Source organism: Parasteatoda tepidariorum, chromosome 10 (assembly GCF_043381705.1).
Source record: "Parasteatoda tepidariorum isolate YZ-2023 chromosome 10, CAS_Ptep_4.0, whole genome shotgun sequence".
NCBI classification, from domain to species: domain Eukaryota; kingdom Metazoa; phylum Arthropoda; class Arachnida; order Araneae; family Theridiidae; genus Parasteatoda; species Parasteatoda tepidariorum.
The window spans coordinates 21,486,104-21,512,562 of NC_092213.1; the positions used below are offsets into that span (position 1 = coordinate 21,486,104).

At 30.8% G+C, this 26,459-nt stretch overlaps 1 protein-coding gene across 2 annotated transcripts in view; it reads left to right on the top strand.

Moving 5' to 3' along the window:
* Nucleotides 1–23,021, top strand: part of LOC107436618 (uncharacterized) — a 166,396-nt gene extending 143,375 nt beyond the window's left edge. Inside the window, exons 1-3 of one of the 2 annotated variants that reach the window (XM_016048386.3) lie at nucleotides 7,801–8,028; nucleotides 12,730–13,280; nucleotides 20,928–23,021. In XM_016048386.3, the coding sequence (XP_015903872.1) occupies nucleotides 12,732–13,280; nucleotides 20,928–22,661 (2,283 nt within the window). In that variant the 5' untranslated portion in view covers nucleotides 7,801–8,028; nucleotides 12,730–12,731 and the 3' untranslated portion in view covers nucleotides 22,662–23,021. Of the gene's footprint in view, nucleotides 1–7,800; nucleotides 8,029–12,729; nucleotides 13,281–20,927 lie in introns of those variants that run through there. The other variant, XM_071186303.1, reaches the window with a different exon arrangement.
* The last annotated feature ends 3,438 nt before the right edge of the window (nucleotides 23,022–26,459 follow it).

Here is a 26,459-nt window from a genome sequence, read left to right on the forward strand (position 1 = left end):
TCATCCGTGATGAAGGCCGAGCCAAGTGCCAACTCCTGGTGAACGAACTATAAATGTACTTTCAAATTACTAAATTTGCAAAAACAATACATTTTTAATTGAAAAAACACAGCAAACGATGGCTTTGTGATTCATCAGAATCACTAAACTTCCAAGAAAAGAATCTTTATTAAACTAAGCGTCTTACGAAATATTGTTTTTATTTCTATTTTCTTTTCGGCATTCTTTACAAGTTATTCATATTTATTCTTCATCATTCATATATTATTTTTTTATAGTTAGGTTTGTTTTTAAAGCCAATACTAATTAAGTTTGGATGACTTTACCATTCATCAGAATAGTAAAACTTCCAAGAAGAAAAAAATCTTCAACAACTTAAGCTTATTCCTATATTTCGTTTTTATTTCTATTTCCTTTTCTGGATTTCTACAACTACTTATTAATGTACATTGTTTATTATTCATATATTTTTTGTTGTATAGTAAGGTTTATTTTAAATGACAATAGTAATTAAGTTAGAATGATTTTGTGATTCATCAGAATGGCAAATCTCCGATCTTTAATAAATCAAGCTTATTTCAAAATAGTGTACATCTCTTTCTATTTCTCTTCTGTATTTTTGGAAGTATCTTTTTATATATAGTATTATCTCCATCATTCATATAAATATATTGCATTCCATACATCATCATAAGGGCTATTTTAAAAGCCAATATTAAGTTAGGGTAACTTTGAGATTTATCATGATTTTTACATTTAAAAAAAATTACCATAATTTTTAAAAAAATCTACAATTTTTTCCACTATATTGTAGCTAATTTCAGCTATTTTCAAACAAATTCTTCTCAATTTTATTGTAATTATATACATATCACTGTTCATCCATATTAATTTTACACATATATCACTATTCAAATAAACAGGCCCGTTTTAAAACCGATATTAATTAAGTTTGGGGGTGACTTTGTGATTCAGCAGAGCTGCATAAGTTATAATCAAATTACGATTCTTGAATAAATAATTCATATTCTTGGAAATCTTCTAAACAAGATTTATTTCCCATTATCAATTCAAACATTATTCAAATCCCTTATCAATAACACATCATAAACTTTGTATCAGAAAGACGCGCATCACTTCTTATCCATTCATTCACCGACACTAAATACATTTCTGGCTTTCATATCCCGCATTTTATCTGGAAGTCTTCAGCTATGTCAGCTAATTTGAGACTGAATCCCATTTCCAGCCGAAAGTGGCGAAAAGCTTCGTCTCCTCTAAACCCTTTTATTCACGAACAAATAGTCTTTGTCTAAACCCCGGATCATTTACCCAGCATCGGGTTCCTTATCAATTGTTGCATGTTATGACTTGACTGTTCGTTTCTCTTCCTATTGTGATCCTTCCCATACCATAACGATACCAAAAGGATGGTCTTTTGTTATGGGCGCCCCTTTTCACAAAGCAGGATTTGGTCTCTGCAGACGTATCGATTCAACTATTCCGTTTTGATTTGTTCCTCTTTTTATATATATTCTCTCCTTTTCGTGGTATGATCGATGAAGACAGTCTTCTTTTAGAATCTCTGGTTGCCTTAACTGGCTTTTATCTCTTGAAGTTCCCTTTGAAATAGTATACTTGTTCTAGTTAGCATATGAAGATTGTGGCTTACAGTTATTTCGTGTACTTTCATTCAGATTTGATAACCTAGGATTTTCAGAAGATCGCATTTCTATTGTTTGGTTGGGAGATTTGCATTGTTAAAGTTTATTCTATTGTTTGCTGTAAAGGCATAATATCATTTCAAACTATCTATATTTTCTTGGATATTGTTAAAGGTTGCATCTTTTCAGTAGCGATAAAAGGGATTGTTCTGTTATTGTATGTTGTTTGATTCTTATAGATTGTCATGTTAATACTATAGGTTGTTCCGAAAGTTATTTCGTTTTTTCATAACAGAGGATATAGTTATATATTTTCACTGTAAACTTCACACTTAAGCCACGTAATTATTATATATTTTGACAGCATCTATGATTTCGCGCGATACTGTTTGGTTAGTTCCCTTTCAAATACGGAAAGTTAAAAGTAGAATTTTCTGCGAATTATTTCACTGTCGAAAGAGTAAAAATGCTGTTCAAGAAAGAAAATACTATTCGACGTGTATGGAAAAGATGAGCTGGAAGTAAGACAGTAAAAAAAGAATTGAAAAATTTCGGTCCCGCAAAATTTTGATTAAGATGCATGAACATGCTAAAACGCCAATTTAAGCTGATAAAGACGCAATGAAGGCACTTTTGGCGTAGACTGTTTCTCCATCATTAGCCGCCAATATTCGTATAGTGGATTTTTACTTAGCCGTACAAAAATACATTTTTGATTATAAAAATACTAAAAATGGATAATGTCCAGGAAACAATATATAACTCATTAAAATTAAAATTTACTTTATTAAGCATAATAGGTGATAGAGAATAACCATTTCTTCATCCAAAATAGAAATCCCTTAAAGGGGTGAAATCAGAATACCATATCAGAATATCATAGCCAAAACAAAGCCAACTAGCATATCAATATGGGTTTAAAAGAACACCTTGGCGATCACGAGTCGCCAACAAATTTATGAGAATTATTACAACCATGCAACCGAAACATTTAGCGGTTGGAAATTTAGAATTAAAAGTTATAAATAGATTTTTGTTTTCGATTAGAGGAGACAGTGAATTAATAAGTCTGCATAGTAATGAAATAAAAAGTATCCGTTACATTGATCTAGAAGAGAAGAAATAAATATTTTATGTTCGTGCTCGTTTTAAAAGATTAAGTTTTTGATTTATTTGAAATGTAATTCTATTAATAAAAAAAAAGCTTAAGTAATGAAAAATATTTTAAAAGGATAGAAAATAAATATGTATTGCCAATTGTGGCATCACAGCACTGATTAACGCAAATCGGCAAATAACAACTTCAGAGATAGCTGACGGAATTAACATATTGAAGTCAACCGTTCATGATCCTTCGAAAACCAAAAGTTTAATCTCAAAGTTTGATGTATGGGCTCCTCATGTTCATACGGGCAGAAATTGGATTGAAACGTCGATGATTTGTTTCTCAAACGTCTAGAAAACTATCCATTTTTGAAGCCGGTTAACAATGGGTTGTCTAGAATAATGTTTCTGTCTCTACAAAAAATTTTTAGACGATAAAACCTTAAAGGTGGGGGTCAAAAAATCACCGGGCTCAGTTTTTTGCGAGTTAACAAAACTTTCATGAGCGTGGAATTACGCCAGAAAAATGAAAGGTATTGGACCAGAATGGACAACATACGAATGAGAGCAGTGATAGTTCAGGGGATGGACCGTTCGCCTTCCAATGAGGTGAACCGGGTTTGAGTCCCAACAATGGCTGGTCGATACGAATTCTGTATCCGGCTCACATCGACCACAGTGCTGACGTTAAATATCCTCAGTGGTTGAAGGATCATGAGTTAGAGGAAGGTTTTCGTTGTTTACCTCTCCGTGTAACGCAAATGCTGGTAGTAATGAAGTGGATAGGGTTTGAGTCCCAGCAATGGCTGGTCGATAAGAATTCTGCACCCGGCTCACATCGACCACAGTGCTGACGTTAAATATCCTCAGTGGTTGAAGGATCATGAGTTAGAGGAAGGCTTTCGTGGTTTACCTCTCCGTGTAACGCAAATGCGGGTTAGTTCCATCAAAAATTCCACCATGAAAGCAAATTTCTCTCAATACTCGATCCAAGAGTTCCCTTGTCTTCTGGATTGGTATCAAAATTACAAGGCTACAGACTTGAACGTTAGCGGTAGTAAGCCCGAAAAATTGGGTCGGCTGTTCAACGACGGTTATTAAATGAAATAAAATATATGATTGAATAAAAATATTTATTCACTATTAGAAAATCGATTTTTTTTTTGTTTGCATAAAAAAGATCGAAATAATTATTTTTGAACAACTGAATTGATTTATATCAATTAAAATCTAGGAAAGTTTCGAATAGTGTGAATGCAATTATAAAGTTTTAAATAACTGTCATTAGCAAAATTTGATCTGAAGTGAACATGGAAGTCGCGTTTATACGATTTTATTATGCCTGTTGTAATCTCAAATCTTCACAAACATTTTTAGAATTCTTGCAAAAAACAAAATCAGTTAAAATTTAGGTAGATATTTAAAAAAATGCTATCAAAAACTAACGAATTGTCATGTGAGGAAGGCATAACCTGGGCATCAAAACTTGCTTTATTTCCAAGGATCCAGAAATATTAGTAACAAATTCGAGTTTTATCAAGTAATATAACTGACTTTAATGTTTTCATCCTAGTCAACAAAGTTCAACATTGTTTTTTTTTCTTCTTTAACCCATGACCCCCGACTCCGCTTTTTGTCTTCATTTTAACAAGTACTGTAAAAAATATTAGTAAATGGTGGTGATTATAAAAAAAATTTGAACACTATATTGGAAGCCCTATATTGGTAAACAGAAAATTTCTATTAAAGAGTTTTAACTTTATTAATAGTTACTGATACCTACTGAATATTTTTCTTCTTTCTTTACATTATGCAAGCTCTAGGATGCAAAAATATGGTTAAACAATTCTTTAGAATCAAAATTATTGAAATTAATAAGAATTTTTAGAACTGTTTTTTCATGGAAGCTATTTATCGGATTTATGCTGAACTTCGAATGCCATTTATTATAAAACTACGTAGTATATTCAATAAAAAACAAAAAATATTATAAAAATTTATTTATTTTTATTCGCTATTTATCATTATTTTTTTTATTATTCGTTTAATTTAATAAGTTATTAATTCAATTTATTTTTATTTATTATTATTATAATTTATTTATATTTTTTTATATTATTATTTATTTTTATTTATTATTTTATTTTATTTATTATTTTATTTTATTTATTATTTTTTCACTTATTTATTATTCATTTACTTATTTATTTATTAATAACTTTTTGTTATTTATCTTTATTTATATTTTTGAGCAATGCTCAAGTATTTTTTTCAGTTCTATAATATGGTATCAATGAACAAACTGCAAAAAAAAAAAAAAAATAAATAAATAACCAGCGAGAGTAAAACTTTTCTCCACTACCATTCTTAAATCAATAAATAACAATATTGTTGCAAAAAAAAATTGTCTCATAATCATTTATCGGACACAAGATTTTTAAGAAATTCAAAATAGGAGGAACAATAAATAAATGTACATTTCAAATCACTGAAAAATGTATAATTTGATTTATAATTTGAAATTCTTTTAAAGCACTAAAAAAACAATTACAAAACAAAAATAACTCTGAACTCTTATAAATTATTTTAAGTTTTCACATTGAAGCAATTCATCGTGAATTTATCGAAAAATATCGTAAAAAAGTATCCACAATTTCTGAATTAATTTTAAACATGCAGTGCCTAAATTCAAGTGATGGATAAATGATACGACTTTCAATTTTTAATTTTATTCAAAACAATGAAAAATATAATTAGAAAGCAAGAAATGCGTCAGTGAAAAAATACAACAATTTTCTGTTTTTCAAACTGTAAATCTTACAGTGTCCGAAATACAGTGTGCAAAATTTTAAACATTAATTTTTCGCAACACTATCATTTTTTCTTCTTCTTTTTTTTATAATTAACTTAGATTAAACAGTAAATCATTTTTTTAATTTCAAACCATTTTCAAGTATAACATAATTTTTAATTGTTTTTTTTTTAGTTTTAAAAGTATTATTAAACATAATTTGGAAATGAAAATGATTTTAGATTATAAAATGTAAGTAATGTAACTGGATGTGAATAACGCTAAATTATATCAATGATAAAAAAATAATGCTGAATATTTCCATATCGAAATGTATTGAAGTAGTTTTTCCCAAAATATTTAAACAACACATAAATATATATAATTTCCTAATGTATAGGTTAAAGTAATAAAAATATAGTTATAACATACATTATTATAAAACACACTAAACATAAAGATCGAGTAATTTCCATTATTGAATTAAATTAAAATAAATACCTCCAAAATCTATTTATGGAATATCAATGCGTGACACATTGAAATAAGTAAATATGACACATTTTAAAATTTAATTGAGAACAAACTCAACATAAATTCTGAATAATGAATTATGCGAATTATGCATGATAAATTACATAATAAATTATTTATAGTAAATTATGTATTATAAATCAAATTTAATTAACAAATAAACTTAATTTAGAATTTATTATTCTATTCAAAGCTATGAAGCTAAAATTGCAAAATAAATAATTTGAAGAATTATAAAGACGTAGCATCAACTATTTTGTGAGTTTTATATCCTTTGATTGAGGAAATGTGTTAAAAGGAAGAAATGATTAGACGATGACATATTTATTGAACTAATTCACAACATAACAGGGTGAGATGAACAAAATAATCTTGTAATATTCAACAGCGTAAGCGTACGGCAGTGTTTCCCAAAGTGTGGCACGCGTACCCCTAGGGGTACGGAAACAATTTAGCTGGGGTACGCTTTCCTGCGCGAAATATCTTGCAACAACAAGAACAAGACTAGACAAGACTTAAAAACAAGACTAGCCATGAAAATTTACGATTATGTATTTTTCTATTCATTATATTTTGCAAAGTTAACAGTTAATAATTAGTGGTGTCAACAGTCAGTTGTGACTTTTAACTTTTGTGCAATTTTTTTATAGTAAAAAATACATTAATTTTTTTTTATTAGTGGTACACAGCGTTACGAAAAATTAAGAAAGGGTACACAAAAGTCATAAGTTAGGGAAACACTGGCGTACGGCATAGATATAAAGACGTATAGCTTCAACAACGCCGTCTATTATCAATATCTTAAGAGAGTTTATATAGGGACTAAATGTTAAAACAATTTGCAATAAATTCCATACATATATTTTTCGAAGTTTGCTTTTTCACAAGATTATCTATAGTGTCTTAAAACTTAATTGTAAATAAAATATATTTTAAACAAGGACGATATGTATGGACTTGAAGTTTAAATTCATAATTATAATACTTCTTAATTCTTACGATATGCATTTATCTAATTGTAATTCGAACCAGAAATATCCACGGTATTTTAAAATTTAAATTAGAACAAACTTCGTATAAACCAAACGATCTACAAATAAAACGAATTTATAATCTAGTATTTTACTCCAAAAAATACTAAAATTGGAAAATAAAGAACTTTGTAAAAAGGCGAACTGCTTTTTAAGCAGAAATTATTTTATAAGTTTATATAAGGATCAAATATATAGTTTTAACACTTGATAATAAATTCCATGCGTATATTTTTCGACGTTTGTGCTTTTTCATAAGATTATCCATAGTGTTTTAAAACTTAATTGAGAGCAAACAATATTTTAGACATGGACGATAAACGTAAATAAATTGATATATTTTGTATTTTCATCTTCAAGTAATACAACATATTTCTTAAAATGTAAAAAAATATTTCGAACAATAAAAATACTATAAAATAGTCAACGCAATTAAAAAAAAGATAAGTATCTCTCTAAAACATGCATAAACTATTAAAATTTTTCTGTTAATTTGATGGAAATAAAAAATAAGTAATAGAAACTAATTAGGCAGACGATAATCTTCTTAAAAGATTCATAAAAAAAATTCTTCCCTTTAAAACAATAGCGAGACGTATTGTGTTAAAATTCAGAGCAACCAGCTGATCCTATTACTGAAGGAAAAGAAAAGGCGATTTTATGGAACTGGTTTTTCTCTCGTTGAAGCGAAAAGCAGGGGGAACTCACACAATACGGAACAGCGCTCAGTATGGAACACAATGTCAGGAAGTAACGTCGATGGTAGATGTAGAGAGCAGCCATTTTGAAAACTTTTGGGTCATCATAGAATTCTTTTTTAATTGCAAAGATAATTTGTGTTTTAAGGTAGTTTTATTAAAGAGTTTTTAAGGTAGATTTTATTTGTTAAGTGCGCCATTTGAGTGTAAGTATATTTAATATACTTCTTGATTATATATACTTCTAGTAATTTAAAAACATTGAAAAAATTTATTTTCAAATAAAACAAATAAATGATTTATGTAAATTTATAAATATTATTATTTTGCAGACACTAAAAAATATTTATCACATAATTGACCTTTATCATTTTTTGTTATTATTATTATTATTATCATTATAATTATTATTTTGGAGAAAAAAATATTAGGTTTTATATTTCTTTAAACTTTTAATGAAATCTCGATTTGCTTTATTACATAACAAGACACTTAAAACCTAAGAAATTGTTTTAAAGTTTTTTATACTGGTGTAGAATAGTTGATCTATATTAGATTTGTGACTACATTAATATTCAAGTCCATTACCTTGTAACTTAGTTCCCAACCCAGAAAACAAGGAGACTACTGGATCAATAGTTTGGAGGATTTTTCTTTTATGGTGGTTGAATAAAACAGGTGGTTGAGTGAAACAAACCGCTTTGAACGAAGAAGGCAACCACGAAATGATCACTGTTAGTCCAACAGTATGGGGACCCTTAACACACTACCCGTCTTACACTTATGGATATTTTCTTCAGCACATTCGTCAATGTGAGCTTCTACCGGTGTATTTACTTTTTATTTACCAAAATTTGAGTCTGTTTTTTTAAGTTTACAAGTCAAAATATAAGAATATATTTTTATTTAGTTGCGTGCAATTAACATAACAGGAGGTACTTTGTTTTCTTTTTTATGCTTAAGTAAAATTTAATTATGCAAATATAATTCAAATATATTGTTATACAAATATTCCTTATGCGAAATGTAATTCAGTTATATGATTTTATATGAGATGATTGTTTTATTTGACCAATAAAAGTATGACTTAATGAAAAGTAAAAGAGCTATAAATTATTTAAAAAAGAACAATAGTATTCATCTATAGTTTATTTATTATTAGAATAATCTAACTGTTTTTGAAAATAAGCTTTAAAAGAAGGTTAAGAAAAGTAGTAAAGTTTGTCATTTGCAAATGTTTAGGAAAAAGAAATTTATTTTTATTTTCATGGACATCTTAACATAAATAAACAATAAACTCTTAATGGAATAACGATTTGAGTGGACTGTCCCTTATCTTAAAGGAAAGTTATTTAAAATAATTTTACCTAAAAATATTATGACTAAAATTGGAAAACTGCATAAAAATTCATTTGTTTAATCATAAACACTCATTCTTTGAATGTTGTAAATTAATGTAGAAGAAGCGGAATTCCCCCCCCCCCAAAAAAAAAATCATTAAGAATGCGAAAGACAAAAATATTTATTTACAAACAAATTCATACTAATGTTTTTTTCTTTTTTCACTCAGATATAGTAATTTATTTTTGTTTAGCATAGAAGATGTTGCATATGTGCACGCTTTTGCATGCAGGAACGCTTTTTTGTTATTTTATTTTATAACAAATCTGACTATATTCTATCCTTGTTAAAGGTGCTTATCATGGCTTATAGCTTTCAACTGCATTTTTGTAGAGAATTAAATCCTGAAGGGAATCATGGAATCGTCTTAGAATTGTTTTTTGCACTATTTGACTTAATATACAACCTTGGCTACCTTGAGTCCCTTTTCGTTTTTTTTATTACATATTCATTTAAATATTAAAAATAGCTTTTCAACCTCAAAATTTAGTTTCAATTAATATAGGGAATATATAATTCTAAGGAAGCATTGCAGTACAACTAAAAAAATACTAATATATATATATATATATATATATATATATGTNATTCACACATCGTAATATTGCATATATATTTTGTATGTATATATATATATATATATATAAAATCGCTGTTAGAATAAAAACTCTGACTTTTTAATACAGAAATCTCTTTTTCTAAAATTCCTAACTTTTGAAAAAATAAAGTATTGTTAAAATGAAACAAAAAACTTAAGCGTTTTATTCCACATACGATTAAACAGACCATGTCGTTGTCGATCATATGTAATCATGCTTAAATCGAATAATAATAAAATAAATAAATTTTTAAAAAAAATGGAGAATGCTTTAAAAGAAAATTTTGAAAGAAAGCTTATCAAAGCGGGGTCGTCTCAAAATCCTTTGCCGACGCTAATTCTGTACGGAAATTTTTTCAAAGAAAAAAAAACTCTTTTCGATATTTTTTGTTCTGTTTGTGTGGACATTTTTCTAATACATATTTATTTACAATGTATTTTAATCTACTTCCCCACTTTTTTTATTTCATTAATTCTGTCATTTGCGATTATTATATGTATATGGGTGTTTGCATAAGAATATATACAAAAAAAAAAAGAAAAAAGAAGAAACGAAAATCTAAAAGTTACTTAGGACAAAAAAATTTGTAAAACACCTTAAAATCTACGAAAAAAAAGGACGGATGATATCCTATCCGATGTCATAATATCGGATAGGATATCATCTAAGAGCTCGAGAAATAAACGAGGCTAGTCGCAATTGGGTACTTCAAGAAGAAGAAGATCACGAATATCCACACATATGACCTACGATGTCAGCGTTAGCTAATCGCTTATAAGCAAAATGGCGAATTAAAGTTAAGTTTCTCCACATAAGTTAGAATGTTAATTAATGCGTAGTTTTTAAATACAGCGCCGTATTGCTTGTTAAATTTGTTGATATATAATTCTTTCTAATCGGAATTGGATACTTACACTTCAGGAAGAAGAATATCACAAATACTCACACGTGTGACCTATGATATAAATATAATTCTTCCTCGTCTACGTCTTTTACTTAACTTCGATTCATAGTTTATGTATTTTATTGTAACGGTGATATATTTTTGTTTTGTGTACCTGGCAACTTCGATGCATAATTAGTTTGTTTATGTTCCATATGGTTTCGTGCCAAAGAATTGAAATTTTTGTGAAAGACTCTTTTTAAACGAATATAGAATGTGTCACTTAAGAGAATTGATACTTGACGGGCTTGACTTACTCGAAATAGAATGAAAAGAACAGTTAATAACGTAAACAAAGATCACGTTTTAACAACCGATCAGGATAGAGATACCGACACTACGTCACTTGCAGATATCCCTTTATTTTTCATTTTTGATTTTTCTAATTTTTCAATCATTCTTAGATAAACTATATGCAGGGGAAAAAGATTCTGGTAAAATTACCGTACTGTATTGTAGGGACATTTCTGGAGAAAAAAAACATACAGTTATGGTTAATGAAACAAAATATACAGTATTTAAACCATTCATATGGTAACGGATTACCGGAATTTCTGGTTTCAAATATCATAGTTCTTATTGCCACACTATTTAGTAAAAACTACACAACTGAAAAGTAAATTTGATCTTATAAATGGTTTTGTTGCCTTCCTTTAGGGTAGCATGATAAAATTACCAAATTTTATCACTTTTAACAAACTATATCGCACATTATAAGATCATATTTTATAGTTAATTTTACCGAAATCATTACCAAAGCTCTTCCGTAAAAATAACAGAGTTTTAACCTCAAAGACGGTAAATGTTACCATATTCTGGGAGTTGTGACCATGCTTTTTTTCTCGGTGTGGCTTAGAAAAAACATGACTTATATTGTGAGTAGTAATATCATCTGATAAACTTCTGTAGAAAAAAAATATTTGAAATACAATGTTGAATTCATTAAAAAAAAATAATAATGATAATAATAATAACTCCCTTAATTTTGATGTCAGTTTAGCGTTTGAATAGTTTTAACTTTACAGCAAATTAATAGAGAAAAAACATTTTGATGTATTTTTAAGGTAAAAGACCATTTTTTGTCTTATAATTACCTGGTATCTTTTACACTGACAGTTTTTCTGATTAATTCTGAGTGAAATATTTATTACCACTACCAGGAAAGGAAGCAAAATACTTATCCCAAATATTTACAAAAAGATAAAGGATAATAAAAATATGGAATAAAACCATTAAGATAATTTGACTGAGCATAGTTGTTTAATAGAATCGTTAGTTAAACACATTAGTGACTATTTAGCTTTTAGTTTAAATTAAGTATAATTTTCATTGAGAAATTTTAATCGGTGAGTGGTTCTTCCTTAACACTAAATAAACTAGCACTTTAGAATACAATAGAACATATAATAAACGGTCTTGTTATGTTATATTTAGTATTACTGAAAATTTCATGAGATTACAAAGTTTAGTTTTATGGAGGTTTTTGTAAGATTACGAACGATTTTAACGAAGATTTAATAACATCCATACAAAAACTTTTTTTTTTACTTGCAAGAAATAAATTAATTGTTATCGAAAAGAAAATCCCCTTCAGCAAAAATGCTAACGTGCCCTAGCATGAATGTCGTCATAATGAGTCACCCATAAATAAAATAAAAAAATTCTTAATATTTTAACATTTAAATGTAATCGTCATCGACCATTTTATCAATTCTAACAATCATATATACTTTAAGGCTATCTTGAATAACCAAACTTTTACGTTTGGTGATAAAAAAAAACAAATAAATAAACTTTCCTTGTAAATAATCGAAATTTTTGCTGCTTTTTATTATTGAAAACTGCCAAATTACAATTGATGGTGAAGCACCCTAAGACTGTCTTTACCCTTTATTAATACTATCACTTAAAATTTTTAAATGTAAACTATTCTTTTGTCGTAATTAAATTGTTTTTAAATTTAGAAATGGAGGCTGCAAATATCAAAGAAGAATTCGAGACTAATGGCCCTGAACGTTTTGTAACAATTCAGTCAATAAAGCCAGAGACAGATTATGTACTCGGTGCTGAACCCATTATAAGTATCAGCACTGAAATAATTTGGAAAGATGAGCCAGAAATAAGTAACACAGAAGATTGTGAAAGAGCAACCCAAGTACAGGCTAGTACAAATTGCAATGAGGATTCTGAAATGGCAACCCAAGCACATGATGGTACAAGTTACTATGAAGATTCTGAAATAGCAACTCAAGCACTGGCTGGTACAAGTTGTAATAAAGATTCTGGAACAAAGAAAAAACGAAAAGGATGGGACCAACTAAATATGATCAATGCAATAAAGACTGTGCGAGAAGGTTCTATGGGGTACTTAGCAGCTAGCAAATTATTCGAGGTACCCAAAAATACATTAGAGAAATATGTTAAGAAAAAGAGCATTGATCCTTCAATACTGATTAATACACCCTTAGGAAGAACGCCTATATCGCCACATGAAGAAGAAAGCTCGAATGATAAGGTAAATTTTTATATTTAGAAAAATTAAGCCCAAAAAGCCTATTTTCTATTATTTTGAAAACACGTTTGCAAACTGAATTATATGTATTTAATAGGAATTATACCCCTACATATCCAGACATGATTCGTAGATTGCGCAAAAAGACAGTAAAACGCTCTTACACTCTAAAAACTGTACCTCTTAAATAAAAGGCACAAGCTAAATGTACCCTTCATTTTCTCGTGTTAGAGGCACATAACTAATGTGCCTTTAAAAATGAGAGGCACCACAAGAAATGAAAGGCACCAAAGCAAACGCGAGTCAATGCGCGGTACGAAAGGATTTTACCGGTTCCCTGTGCCTCTCAAATGGGCTTCACTTCTTTTTCTTCGGTACGATGTAACGGAGAAGAAGCGCATGCGCACATCAATGAAATATTTTATGACGAAATACAAATAATAAAAGCAGACGATAAAATTAGAACACCAGAAAGTTGTTGATTTTTTAGAATTAGTTTTGTGTGGAATTTGAGTTTTCATATTACCCGTTACGGGTTTATCTAGTTTGTTTTATGATATTTTATCTATCCCGTTACGGGTGAGTTTTCATATATCCCGCTACGGGCACTTTTTCTAGTTTCCTTTATAAGATTTAACTATCCCGTTACGGGTACTTTATATTTGTTATTGTATTTGTTGTGGTGTGAAATAAATGTTTTTATAAAAAAACTGAACAGTTCTTTAATATAGCTTGATACGCTACAGCTATGTATTAATTGGTGGCAGCGGTGGGATCCGTTCCAGAAATGTTTTATTAAGTTTTTGAAAGAATTGGTGACAAATATTATTGTTATTAAGGATTTCCTACTTTAGAAAAAATTAGTGAATGAGATGTTTAAAATTGATGCCAAGAAGTGTGGAATTCGACGGTACTTCGAACTCTTTGAACAGAAAGCGAAGAGATTTAGTGTGAATTTCGATCTTTGGTTTTCGTGTGCTTTACAGCTTATTCCTGCTGAAAGGTCAGAAATTTATGATGATAATTATTATTACTTTAAAGAAAATCTCATTGCCAATTTTCAGTATGATCCACAAGCTATTCCGTGTAATAACGATCGCCAGAAAGAACATTTTAATGAGAAATGGAATTCGCCAAGTATTGTGAAGAAATTTAGATCTGAACGTGAATGTTTCTATTGTGGTGAAATAGGACATTTTAAGAAATACTGTAGACATCGAAATTCGGATTATAGAAAAGAGAATTATATCCGATTGTTGTAATCAAGTTTAAGCACGAAAGTAATTTTTATTTTAATAATATTTATAAAACAAATGCATGTTTAATGATTGGGGCAAAAATGCAGAATTTCACGTTTTTTAAAATACAATAAAAAAAAAATTTGAAACAAGCTTTCCAAAAAAATTGCAGAAGGCTTTTCATATATTCTGAGCTCAAATAAAATCATCGATTAAATAATATTAAGTACAGTTAGTTCTAAAAAAATTGAAAGCTAATGTTCCCAAAATGGGAATGATGGCGCCTAACGGGTTAATATGTTTCGCCAAAATCTGGATTTTAAAAAAATTCATTTCAATGGAAAGAAATCTTTTATTTTACACTTGTTAAGTCATTTGTTTAAGCATATTTCATGTTATAAAATATCCAAGTTGTCAAAATCTACATCTATCATTTTAAAATATTCTATGTTTTTCCAAATTTGTGCAACTGTATACATCATATTGCAACTGTTACTAAATTATGTAAAATTGTTCTTTATGTGTGAAAATAAAAGATATTAGATTTCATGATATTTAGTGTTTAATTTTTGATCCTTATAAAACTATTTTATGAAATCTCTAAATATTTAAAAAATATCTAAATTTATAATAAATTTCCATTTTGAGGATGCTTTTTGGAAAAGAAAAAAAATCCATGAATTATATTGACTTGGCTTAACAGAAATAAATATTATCTTTTTGTACCTATATCTGATTAGAAAAGCATCATTGTAGTTGTTGAAGTATCATTAAACGCTACATAATTAAAGAAATGGTATAAATTTACATATTTTATAATTGTCTATGAAAAAGCCTTAGATGGAATCCCTTGAAATGATCACTTTCAAGTGGCCAATATTCAAAGAATTGAGAAATATTTTTCATTAAGAATTATTATAATTAATATCTTGGTAATAGTGTAAACCAAACAGAAAGTCCCTTTTTATATAAAGTGCTAGCAAATTACAAATAGGTAAAAAAAAATGTGTTCAAATCTGGTAAATAACAGGTTTTGGTACCACTAAATGCTTGTTTCAATGAGCGGTACATAAAAGCAAAATCTAAGGTACAATGTACCTTCCAAGTTAAGAGGTACATCTGATTTTGCCTCTGAAATCAGAGGTACATTGTGCCTTTCATTTTTAAAGGTACGTTGTGCCCTTAAAATTCAGAGGCACAAATGATTCAAATGTGCCTCTGAAATCAGAGGCACAGTTTTTAGAGTGTAGAAACATATATCGGATCAGGATTTTCAAAATGCTTATGTAAAATATATTTTTTAAAAATATGCCTTAGGCAATATTAAACTCGAATGTCCTAAGCCTAGAGCAACTTCGAAACATAACATAAGGATTTCTCATTTTATATTTCAAATTTGAACTTTTCTGATAAAATGTACTCTAATGCAACCTACAGGTTCACAAATAATGCTGTTTAATTTCGGAAGTTCTCATTTATCCATAATAAATTAAAATTACTAATATTTATTTTGATATTTTCAAAACGTAGAAAGATAAATTTTTAATTTATTTCAGCAGTTGATGCATAGGTTTAGTCTACTTCACACATCACAAATCATAAAACACAATATTATTAGGCTTTTTGCAAGTCATGCGCAATTTAATCTAAGATTAGAAATTAAAAGTATACTATTTCTTTTGAGATTGGAAATTAAAAAAGCAAAAATACTTACAAATTAATATTTTAATTGAATTAAAAAAATTATACATTTAAAATTTCTGATTAGAACTGCAGATGTCCTATGTTTTATTTTATTTTATAGCTATAGCTGTCGTCGAGGAGTTTACCCAATTTTTGAGTTTACGACTATCAATGTTCAACCCCGCAACTTTCTAATTTTGATTCTGAACGAAATAGAAACGACAAGAGAATTTCTGGATCACGTATTAGGAGAAATTCGCCTTCGTGGAGGACTTTTTGGTTTAACTAGCCCGAATGTATGTTACATTGAGGTGAAATCCTCCCACGGTTAGCCTGACGGCAAAGGGACTCTAGCGCATGATACACCACGATTCGAACCAGAGTGACCACATTGAGAGGCGAGCTCTCTATTCCCGGAGAGACCACTGGTCTTGTTATGTTTTATTAATAATGATCGGTCATGTGACGGGACTCTATGCAATTGTCCTCTTTGCCTTCCTTGTCTTTCTTACCATTAAACTTGGCCTAATCAAACCGAAAAGGGAAAATTAATAATATTTATGGAGAGAAAAACCCTCTATTTGTTTTTGTATAGTATTAAAAAATGAACATATGTTTATTTCCAATAAATTACTCTCATTTTCATTTTTTCGTGCGTGGTCAATACGTTATTTTTAAAGCATGCATTGAATGGACATGATATCAGTGATTCCAATTTATATTATGTCACGTCCCCAAAAAGTGTTTCGTCACTTGTTTTGTGATGAATTTGAAGTTAAAAAATTATAAAATTACTGCACAGGTACAAAATTACTCTGCTTGACAATTGCTAAGGATCAACTGATATATGCAGGGTAAGTTCCTGACAGTTGACCGATAACAGTAAAAACAAGATCAGAGGGAGTTGTAGAGCGTTATCTATATAAAAGGTAGTGCAGAAAAGCTCTTTATTCATTTGAAAATTCATACTGTTAGATGTCTGTCCAAAATAGCGTCTTAGGTTGTCGAACTTATTTCTGTGAAATTCAGTGTGGTGTTGCAATAATTCAGTGCAAAATTCCAGCAAGACATCGTTTGAGCTCTTACGATCGTGGACGAGCTGTTGGATAAGTGGAAGTAGGTCAAAGTGTCACCACTGTAGCCACACTAATGGGAGTGTCAAAAAGTGTGACATCGCGAGTAAATAAGGCTTTGAAGTCGCTAAGGTTATGCGAAAGCATGCCAGTGGTCCTAGTAGGAACACTACACCTCAAGAGAATCTATATGTGTTCCTAGTAGCAAAACAGAACAGAAATGTCACTCTTATTCAAATAGTTGCAATCGCTACCGGTACACATGTTTCTGCCAGAACCATCTCAAGGTGATTAAATCAAGTTAGTTTGCATGCACAAAAGCCTGTTCGATGCATCTCGCTTCAACCACGCCAGCGCCATAAAAAGATTGTGTAAGGAACATATTAGATCATCAGAGTGATTTCATCCAAAGAATCCCATTTCATTGCGACAGGTGATTCTGGCCACGAGTTAGTGTGGAGAGACAGGGGAACACGTTGTGCATGACAGTTGGCTCATGAACGTGATAGGTATGGTCCATTTAATTGGTGTAAGCAGGCACTATGCTCAATGGCAGAACATCTCTTCACATCTTTGAGTGAGGTAGAGTAATATTATAGCGGTATTGCAGAGGTAATTTCGAACGACCCAAGAGGCGAACCAATTTTTGGGTTTAAGGGGACCCTAACCATTGATCCGTCTATCTCTGAGGATATTTCACATCAGCACTGTGATCGGTGCAAGCTGGGTGCGGAGTTCGTATCTATCTGTCATCTCTGGGATTCGAACCCGGTTCACCTCATTGGAAAGCAAACGCTCTGAGCCACCACGGTTCCTTGCAGATGTATTTTATTTTATATCCGTCGTTGAACAGCCGACCCAATTATGGGTTTACGACTACTAATGTTCAACTCCGTAGCTTTGTAATTCTGAACCAATACAGAAGACAAGGAAACTCTAGAATCAGTACCCCCAGAGGTATTGAGTTGTTATGGAAACATGGAGGACTTTGAGACTCGACAGATTTAACGAGCATCAGCCATCATTCACTACACGAGGAGTCTTCGACCGGCGGGGATCGAGACCATGAACTCTTGGACATGGTCCCATTGCCCTACCAACCAGGCTATCCCTGCCTCTTCCAGATGTAGATGTTCTGAATCATGTTTGTCTTTTTAGGGCTGTAGTAGGCCCAGACTTACTGTTCATGGACGACAAAGCGTGATCACACAGGTGCGTTGAGGTATCAGACACACTAGAAAGTGAAGATATTGTCCGTACGCAATGACCCGCGTAATCCCCGTATCTATATGCTATAGAGCATGTCTGAGATGCCTTTGGCAGATGTCTTTTACAATAGGCACGCCCAACAGCAGAAATCAGCCTTGAGAGAGGAGCGGGACAATAACCCCCCAAGGATAGCTTTTTGAGATGTTTGAATAACATGAAAAATCTGCATTAGTGCAAATCACATATCTTACATCAACAGATGTAAATATCACATATTAACTCATGTCTGTTTCATTTTGGCAATAAGATCCATTTTTTTTTTACTTTCTGGAAATCTTTCAAGGAGCAACTTTTTTTATTTTTAAATTTCTTATTTGTCGATGTGATGATATGGGTACCGTTTTTAATAATATTAAATGCACATTGCTTCAACAAAATATGTACTTAATTGCATTTTTTCAATCAATATTCATTATTAATTATTGCGAAAAATGGAACTATTCTTTAGCAATTGTCAAACAATGTATAAACGTACCTATGAATGACTTTAACTATTAATTTGTGCTTGCTTTTTTTTATTAATTTGTGTCTGCTATTTCTTCATTTATCTCATCACATGCTCTTTTCAGAAATTTTGATAATAATAATGAAGTGATAATGAAGAACTACTGCATTATGAAAAAAATGAGAAACTAAAAGGAGCACAAATGACAAAATTTCTCTAAAATCAAAAAAAAAAAAATTGTTAATACTTTTAATGAAGAACAACACAATAGGAACTTGTTAAAAAAAAACAAGATTTTTTTAATGATTGTTATAAATTTGAAACATTTTATCTTACTGTACGTATTTTAATCTTCGTTTTATCATGCTACAAATAAGAAAAAAATGAGAAATTTAAGATTATACAATATAATATTTATTACTTATTTTTTAAATTATCTATAACTTGCTGTACTCAAAAGCAGAAAAAAATCATCCCAATTTAATTCCGTTTCGAATTTTTTTAAACTAAATTAATGCAGCATTTGTAGCACTTAAAATTTTTGAAAAATATTTTTGCTTCAGAAAAGGATGGTTTTTTGACAACAAAAAAAGATAATAAAAAATGCCATAAAATAGGTCATAATTTTCATGGATTGTTCAAAACCAGCCAACCCAAACTATCTATGTGAAACGAAAACTGTAGTCATTGTTAACGTTATATCAAACTTTGAAGAACGTATAAATTATACTACATAATTTCGAGTAAATTGCCTTTAAAGTTTTGTGATCAATAACCCATATAAATATATAAAATTGTGCCACTAACTATGATGAATTAATACAAGATCCATAAGATGCTTCTTGTGTATCATTTTCAGCTATCTCAAGCGCTAGCCTACCCCTTTTCATTGAGTCGATTTACCTTAATATAACGCCTCATATGTTTTTAAATTAGCAGCTGAAATTCTACGAACAACTTCATTTCGAGCAGATTCTTTGACTGCTAGGCCTACATTTATTCATAATTGTTCTAAACTGTCAATAACCCTTTGCAACCTTCATTTAAAATTATTACAGCTATATAATATATGCCGCAGCTATATTCATGTTTAAAGTACCGTAAATGTTTTTCTTACATAATTCAAACAAGAAAATGGTTGAGATGATATTTTAGTAAAATGTTTTGATAAGAGTGAGCAAATTCATTAATGATCTGAGAGCACAAATCCACTTGTTCAGACATATCAGTTCAGTAATTCTTGCGGTAATTATTTGCCAAATTTACGGAGATCCGAAAACACAACCTTCTTCATCAACAAACTATAAATTAGTGTAAGCTTTATCTATTATTAGTGTTAGGATTTAACTCCCTTTGAAGCGTGTAAGAACGTTCGATTCGGCATTAACGTGAAACAAATTAATCATCCACGTAATTTTTAGAGCTTTTCAACACCAAATTCAGATAGGTATCACACCACAGTTTTTACAGTATACTAAAAGATTGATTTCATTATTTATTACAATAGGTGTTCGCAGTGGAGTAAACAGACATCATTGCACAGTTTAAACGACGTGAAAATAATTTTCGAAGTTTCCAGAAATGCTTTTGATGTCAGCCGAAGCACCGATAGGCCGCGCTATGATATCCTTCCGCGTGTCTACAGGCGTCGTTTAAATGCGGTTTATGATTACATCATAGAAAAAAGCATGGATTGAGATCCGGTGGGCGTGGAGGCCATGCAACGATTCCTGCGCATCTAATCCACTCCCTTCAGTATGTTACATCGAGTTGATTATGCGCTTAAAGAGCATAATGTATATGGGCATCATCTTGCATGAGCCTTATGGCTTGTTGTATTACAGCCGGCTCACTTAACAGCGATTCAGAGAGGATTATTCTGCAATTATTTTTTTGTTATACTATTGAGGAATATTCTGCAATTATTTTTTTGTATTTACAGGTAAAGAAAGTATTGAAGAATGTAAAAAGGAAAACATGGGACAAGCAAAGCATGATCCACGCTGTAGAAACTGTCCGAGATGGCGCTCTTGGATGCCAGGCTGCAAGTAAAATGTTCAAGGTACCAAAGATTACTCTAAGAAGATACGTTAAAAACGAAACCGTTGAACCATCAGTTTTGGTTAATGCACCATTAGGTAGAAAACCTTATTTAGAATCTTCTAAAGAAGATTCTTCTTCAAAAGCAAGAGTTAATTGGACTAAAGAAAACATGATAAAAGCAGTTCTTTGCGTTCGTAGTGGGCGATTAGGATACGCAAAAGCAGGAAAATTGTTTAAAGTACCTTACCTTACTTTACGGTGGTACGTTAAAAACGCAAAGATAGATTTATCAACAGAAAAAGATATTCCTTTAGAAAGTATGTCTGAACTGACTGAAATGATGCAAACTAAACGAGAACCTGCTAAAAGGAAGTTATGGGATAAACAAAGCATGATCAATGCCATAAATGCTGTAAGAGACGGTGCAGTTGGGTATTTAGCTGCGAGTAAAATGTTTGGAGTACCAAAAGTAACTTTGCGTAGATACGCAAAGCTAAAAGATTTTGACCCATCAGAACTGATTGATAAGTCTTTGGGTAGAAAACCTGTAATGTCACTGGATTTGCAGGAGAAATTGGCAAAACACTGCATTGAGATGGACGAAAAGTTTTTCGGTTTGAAAGGAGTTGACGTACTGGAAATGGCGGATCAGTTAGCCGCGCAAAATAATATATCTACCTCATTCACAAAAGATTCTGCTGGGAGAACGTGGCTTCATAATTTTATGAAAAAGTATCCCGATTTACGCTCTAGAACAAACCGCAATGCATACGACAAAAGCAAAAAATTATCTTTTGAAAATATTCCCAAGTTTCTTGATATGTACACACCCATATATGAAAAAGTAGACCGGAAGCCGCACAGAATCTTCAGTGTCGATGACATTGGTCTTTGCGTGGTTGAAGATGACCCTGAGACAGTAATCAGGCTCAGAGGAAAAAAGGAATATTCTACATTTTCTGATGAAGAAAAGACTAAGTTAGTCACATCGATTGTGTGTATGAATGCCAGTGGCTGTTTCGTTCCACCTCTCATCGTTTGGCCAACAAAAAGCATTACGAAAAAAGTGACGAACCACACACCACCTGGTTCAATTTGGGCTTGCCATTCTTCTGGGTTTGTAACAACACATATCTTTATGATGTGGTTTGACCATTTCATCAAACACACCTGTCCAAGTTCAAGCAACCCTGCTCTGCTGTTACTTGAAGGGCGAAAACCATATGTACGAAATATCGAAATTTTAGATAAAGCAAAAGAAAACCATGTTTTCATCGTAAGTTTGCCACCGAATTCTTCCCAATTACTTCAACCCCTTGAAAATTCTTTTATAAAATCTTTTAAAGTTCATTACACTTCAGAAACAAGGACGTATTTGGATAGTCTCTCAGATGAAAACAAAATGCAAAATACAGACTTAATAAAGCTTGCACGACTTGCTAAAATATTTTCCGTTGCTTATAGCAAAGCTGAAACTGATCAGTCTGCAGAAAATGCATTTGAGAAAATAGGCCTGTGTCCATTTATGCCTTCATTTTTTCCGAGTCCTAAACCTTCAGGAAAACGATCCGTAATTAAGACCGAACCCAAAACTGAACTTCAGGACGAATCGCCAATGACTTGTGAGACGTAGTTCTCTTCCGTTGAACTAAAGCCAGGAATATTCCATTTTTGAGAACTATTATTTATCAGAAATGAATTCAGCAGAAATAGAAGTGTCTCTCCATCAATATCCTAATGCAAAATTCATACTCCTTAATGATGAAGTATTTTTAACGGTTCACTCAAACAGAAGGGGTGTCTTAAATTCACGTTTTTTCCGTGTTATTTCTTTTTTTAACTGAAAATAAATTCAAATTAAATCATTAAAATATGATTCGCATTATTCTCTATCCTGTTACTCTGGAGATAGATTAATAAAATTGTGCTAATTTATGGTCTCCTAACCCCTATGTAATTATTCAAACTGTAATAAAAGATAAAATACTGGTAAGTGATGTGATCATTCATGAAGAAATAAATCTTGAAAAATTAATTGCTAAAAATTGCGTATATCAGTTAAGCATATAGCAACAGTGACTTAAGAACCTTTTATATTGAGTTGTTCGAAACGTTTTTTTTTTTCAATTAAATTGAACGAAGATTTACTTATAGTGAATAAATATTTTATTGAATTAAATATTCAATTCTGGTCCAATATCTTTTGCCATCTTTCTGGCAGACACATGATTTCACGACCATAACATTTTTGTTCTTTGCTGGTAACAAACTGGTCCATTTGATTTCCCAAATCAGCGGCATTTAATGATCCGCTCTTCCATTTGCCATTTTCTTAAGTAACAAGTAAGTTAAGTTTAGTTAAGTTAAGTTTCTTTTTTTCATATTATTAATAATAACAAATTGATGGTAGCAAATTTTAAAAGAAATAAAGGCTTGCATTATAATTGCGATCAATTACAGCCTAGAGAAAAATCGCCAAAAAGGAGAGAGAGTCGATAAACGAGACCGCTGAATCATAAATTAGCGAGCCGGTTCATCTCCTTAATTCCTCTATATCTTAACATTATTACTGACTACCCATATCTGGTTCCCAGTGATGATGAGCTTTAAAAGTTAGTCCTTGTTTCTTTTTTTGACGTTGGAGAAGCAAATCACAGACATCAATGCGATGGAGCAAATTTATTTTCGTTAGAGTATAAAGAACCTATATGTCGAGTTTTAAGATTAAAATTTGGCGTTTGAATTGATCATGAACAGTCGAATTTGATAAATTTAATCTCTCAGTGATATCACGAGTTGTTATTCGTCGATTTGCTTAATGTCCTTATTGGTTCTTCCTCAGCTTCAACTGAGCTAGTACATCTTCCAGAGCGTAGTACATCTTCAATATCAAAATTTCCGGATCGATATTTTGCAAACCAGTTTAGGTACTGTCAATACATCTTTTCCATATACATCGAACGTTTTTTTCTTGTTTAAACAGCATTTTTAGCTTTTAGATTGTAAAAAAATGAAATATGCCGAAAATGCTGCTTTTCCATTTCAAGATTCGAAAGGGCACCAACCTGATACTACTATCGTATAATCAATCGATTGTTTTCATTAGCAAGTCCTGCTTACATCAGCTGTCAAACTAAATAATGACCAGGCAGCTTAAATATAAAGTTGGCTGTGAAAAAATACGTATTCCTCTGTTAGGAAAAAACAAATTTTCTTTCCCAGCAACCTAATAGATATTTCTTATGAGTCTGACTGCCATTAACTCAATAAAAACGTGAAATACCATTGCAATGTGTAACCGCATCCAGTTAGTTCACTTTTTTTTTAATAATGGTAGTTAAACTAATTATTTAATCTTATACATCTATTACTTATGAAATGCAAAATACTTAAATATGTCGTAATAAATTATTTACAGTTTATTTTATGAAATCATAATTTTTAATACAAATTAATTGAGTAAAAATACAGATCACATTTAGAAATCTTCATTGTTTCATATGAAAATAAATTATTCATTTCTCTTAGAGACTGCTTGCTGCTATAACTAATAGAAATTGATACTTTATGTTTATTCTAAAATGTAATAATAAATGTTTAAATAAAATATATTTTTGACATTAAAATAAATTCGTTGTTGGTTATTTTAATTAATATATTTATTAATAGAAAAGCAGTTTTAATTCAATGTTGTTCCATTAATATTGCTAGTCCTCTTCCTAAAAAATTATTTAGAGGGAAATAAAACAGATATTCTTACATTTTTAGAGGTGACAGAGTTATTTAACGGTGAGTAAGTAAGAAAGCCTTTAATTTTTAAAGTGAAAGAATGATTTAAAGGGGCATAAAACAAAACTTTTAATTTTTGGAAGTGAAAGAACTATTTAGATTTGCTTACAGAAGATTTTACAGTGATTGAAGCCTGGATCTAACGTATCAGAAGAGAGTGCTTTATCTTCTAAGGCACTCCGTGTAGCTATTATGGAATAGGCATTTAGTACTTGCTTTAATTATGAAGTTTTAATAATTCAGTTTGATCTTTTTAAAACCGGTGGATTTTAATTTATAACTGAAACAGCTGACCCAATTCTGAGTTTACGACGTTCGATGTTCAACTCCGTAGCCTTGAAATTTTGAACATACGCAGAAGACAAGGGAAATCTTGGATAAAAGCATTGAGAGAAAATATCCTCCTTGGAAGACTTTTTGATGGAACTAGCCCCCATTCGCGCTACATGTAGAAGAAAAACCACGAAAACTGTCAACGGTTAGCCTGACGGCAAGGGGATTTTAACCCATGATTCGTCTACCACTGAGGATATTTTACGTCACCACTGTGGTCGATGTTAGCAGGGAGCAGAATTCATATCAACCAACCACCACTGAGATTCAACCCTGAGTCACCTCATTGATGTCGTTGTCAATATACGTCGCACTAGAGCTGCACAATGGGCAATAGGCGACGGTCTGGGAAACATCCCTGAGGATGATCCGAAGACATGCCATCACAATTTTGATCCTCTGCAGAGGGGATGGCACCCCTGCTTCGGTAGCCCGACGACCTGCACACGAAATCGAGCACTTTACGGTAGAACAGTTTAACGAGGACCAATACCGCACACCCTAGGTCCCTACGCAGACTGATCCAAGTGGTCACCCACCCTCGCACTGACCGCAGCCAGTGATGCTTGACTTCGGTGATCAGCTGGGAACCGTGTCTTAACGATCAGTCTGCTGCCGGACTGAGTCACCTCATTGAAAGGCGAATTATTTGTGCCCTGAGACCAGAGTTTTAATGCATAAATATTATTTCAATTTACTTACATATTATCGAGTTTGCTTCTTTTTCGAACTTTTAGTTTAGACTAATCCCGTAGTTATATTTAAACTAAATATTCTCAAAATATCATTCACTAAAATAGTTTCATTTAATTTTAAGTCTTGTAAAAGAATAATTTTCTTAGTTCATCCGAATTTTAAATAACCTATTTTTTCATGACTTGTAATATCAGATTTTGTGTAATATTCAACTATGACAATTCTAATATGAAATCACAGACAATTACGGATACAAGTAAAAAATTTATTATAAACTATTAAATAATTTATTAACAAGCAAGTTTCATTTTAGAGCCGAAAAATATTTATTTCATTTTGATCTTAGAGAAACTAAACTCGTTGAAGTGTGTTTTCTTTTCTAATTAATTAGAAATTCTGTTATCAGAGAAAAGCATTATTAATTATCTAGTAACAGGTCTTTTTTAAAACAAGATTGTTCTGAAATCATTAAATTTGCATCCGAAATGCAAATAAATTTTTTCGAGATTACAGCATAATCCCTAGCTTAAAGTTGAACTTTTATCAGCAGTTTATTTAATATATTTCAATTCAGAAGGTTGCTTAATTTTGTCAATTTATTTTATTTGCAAGA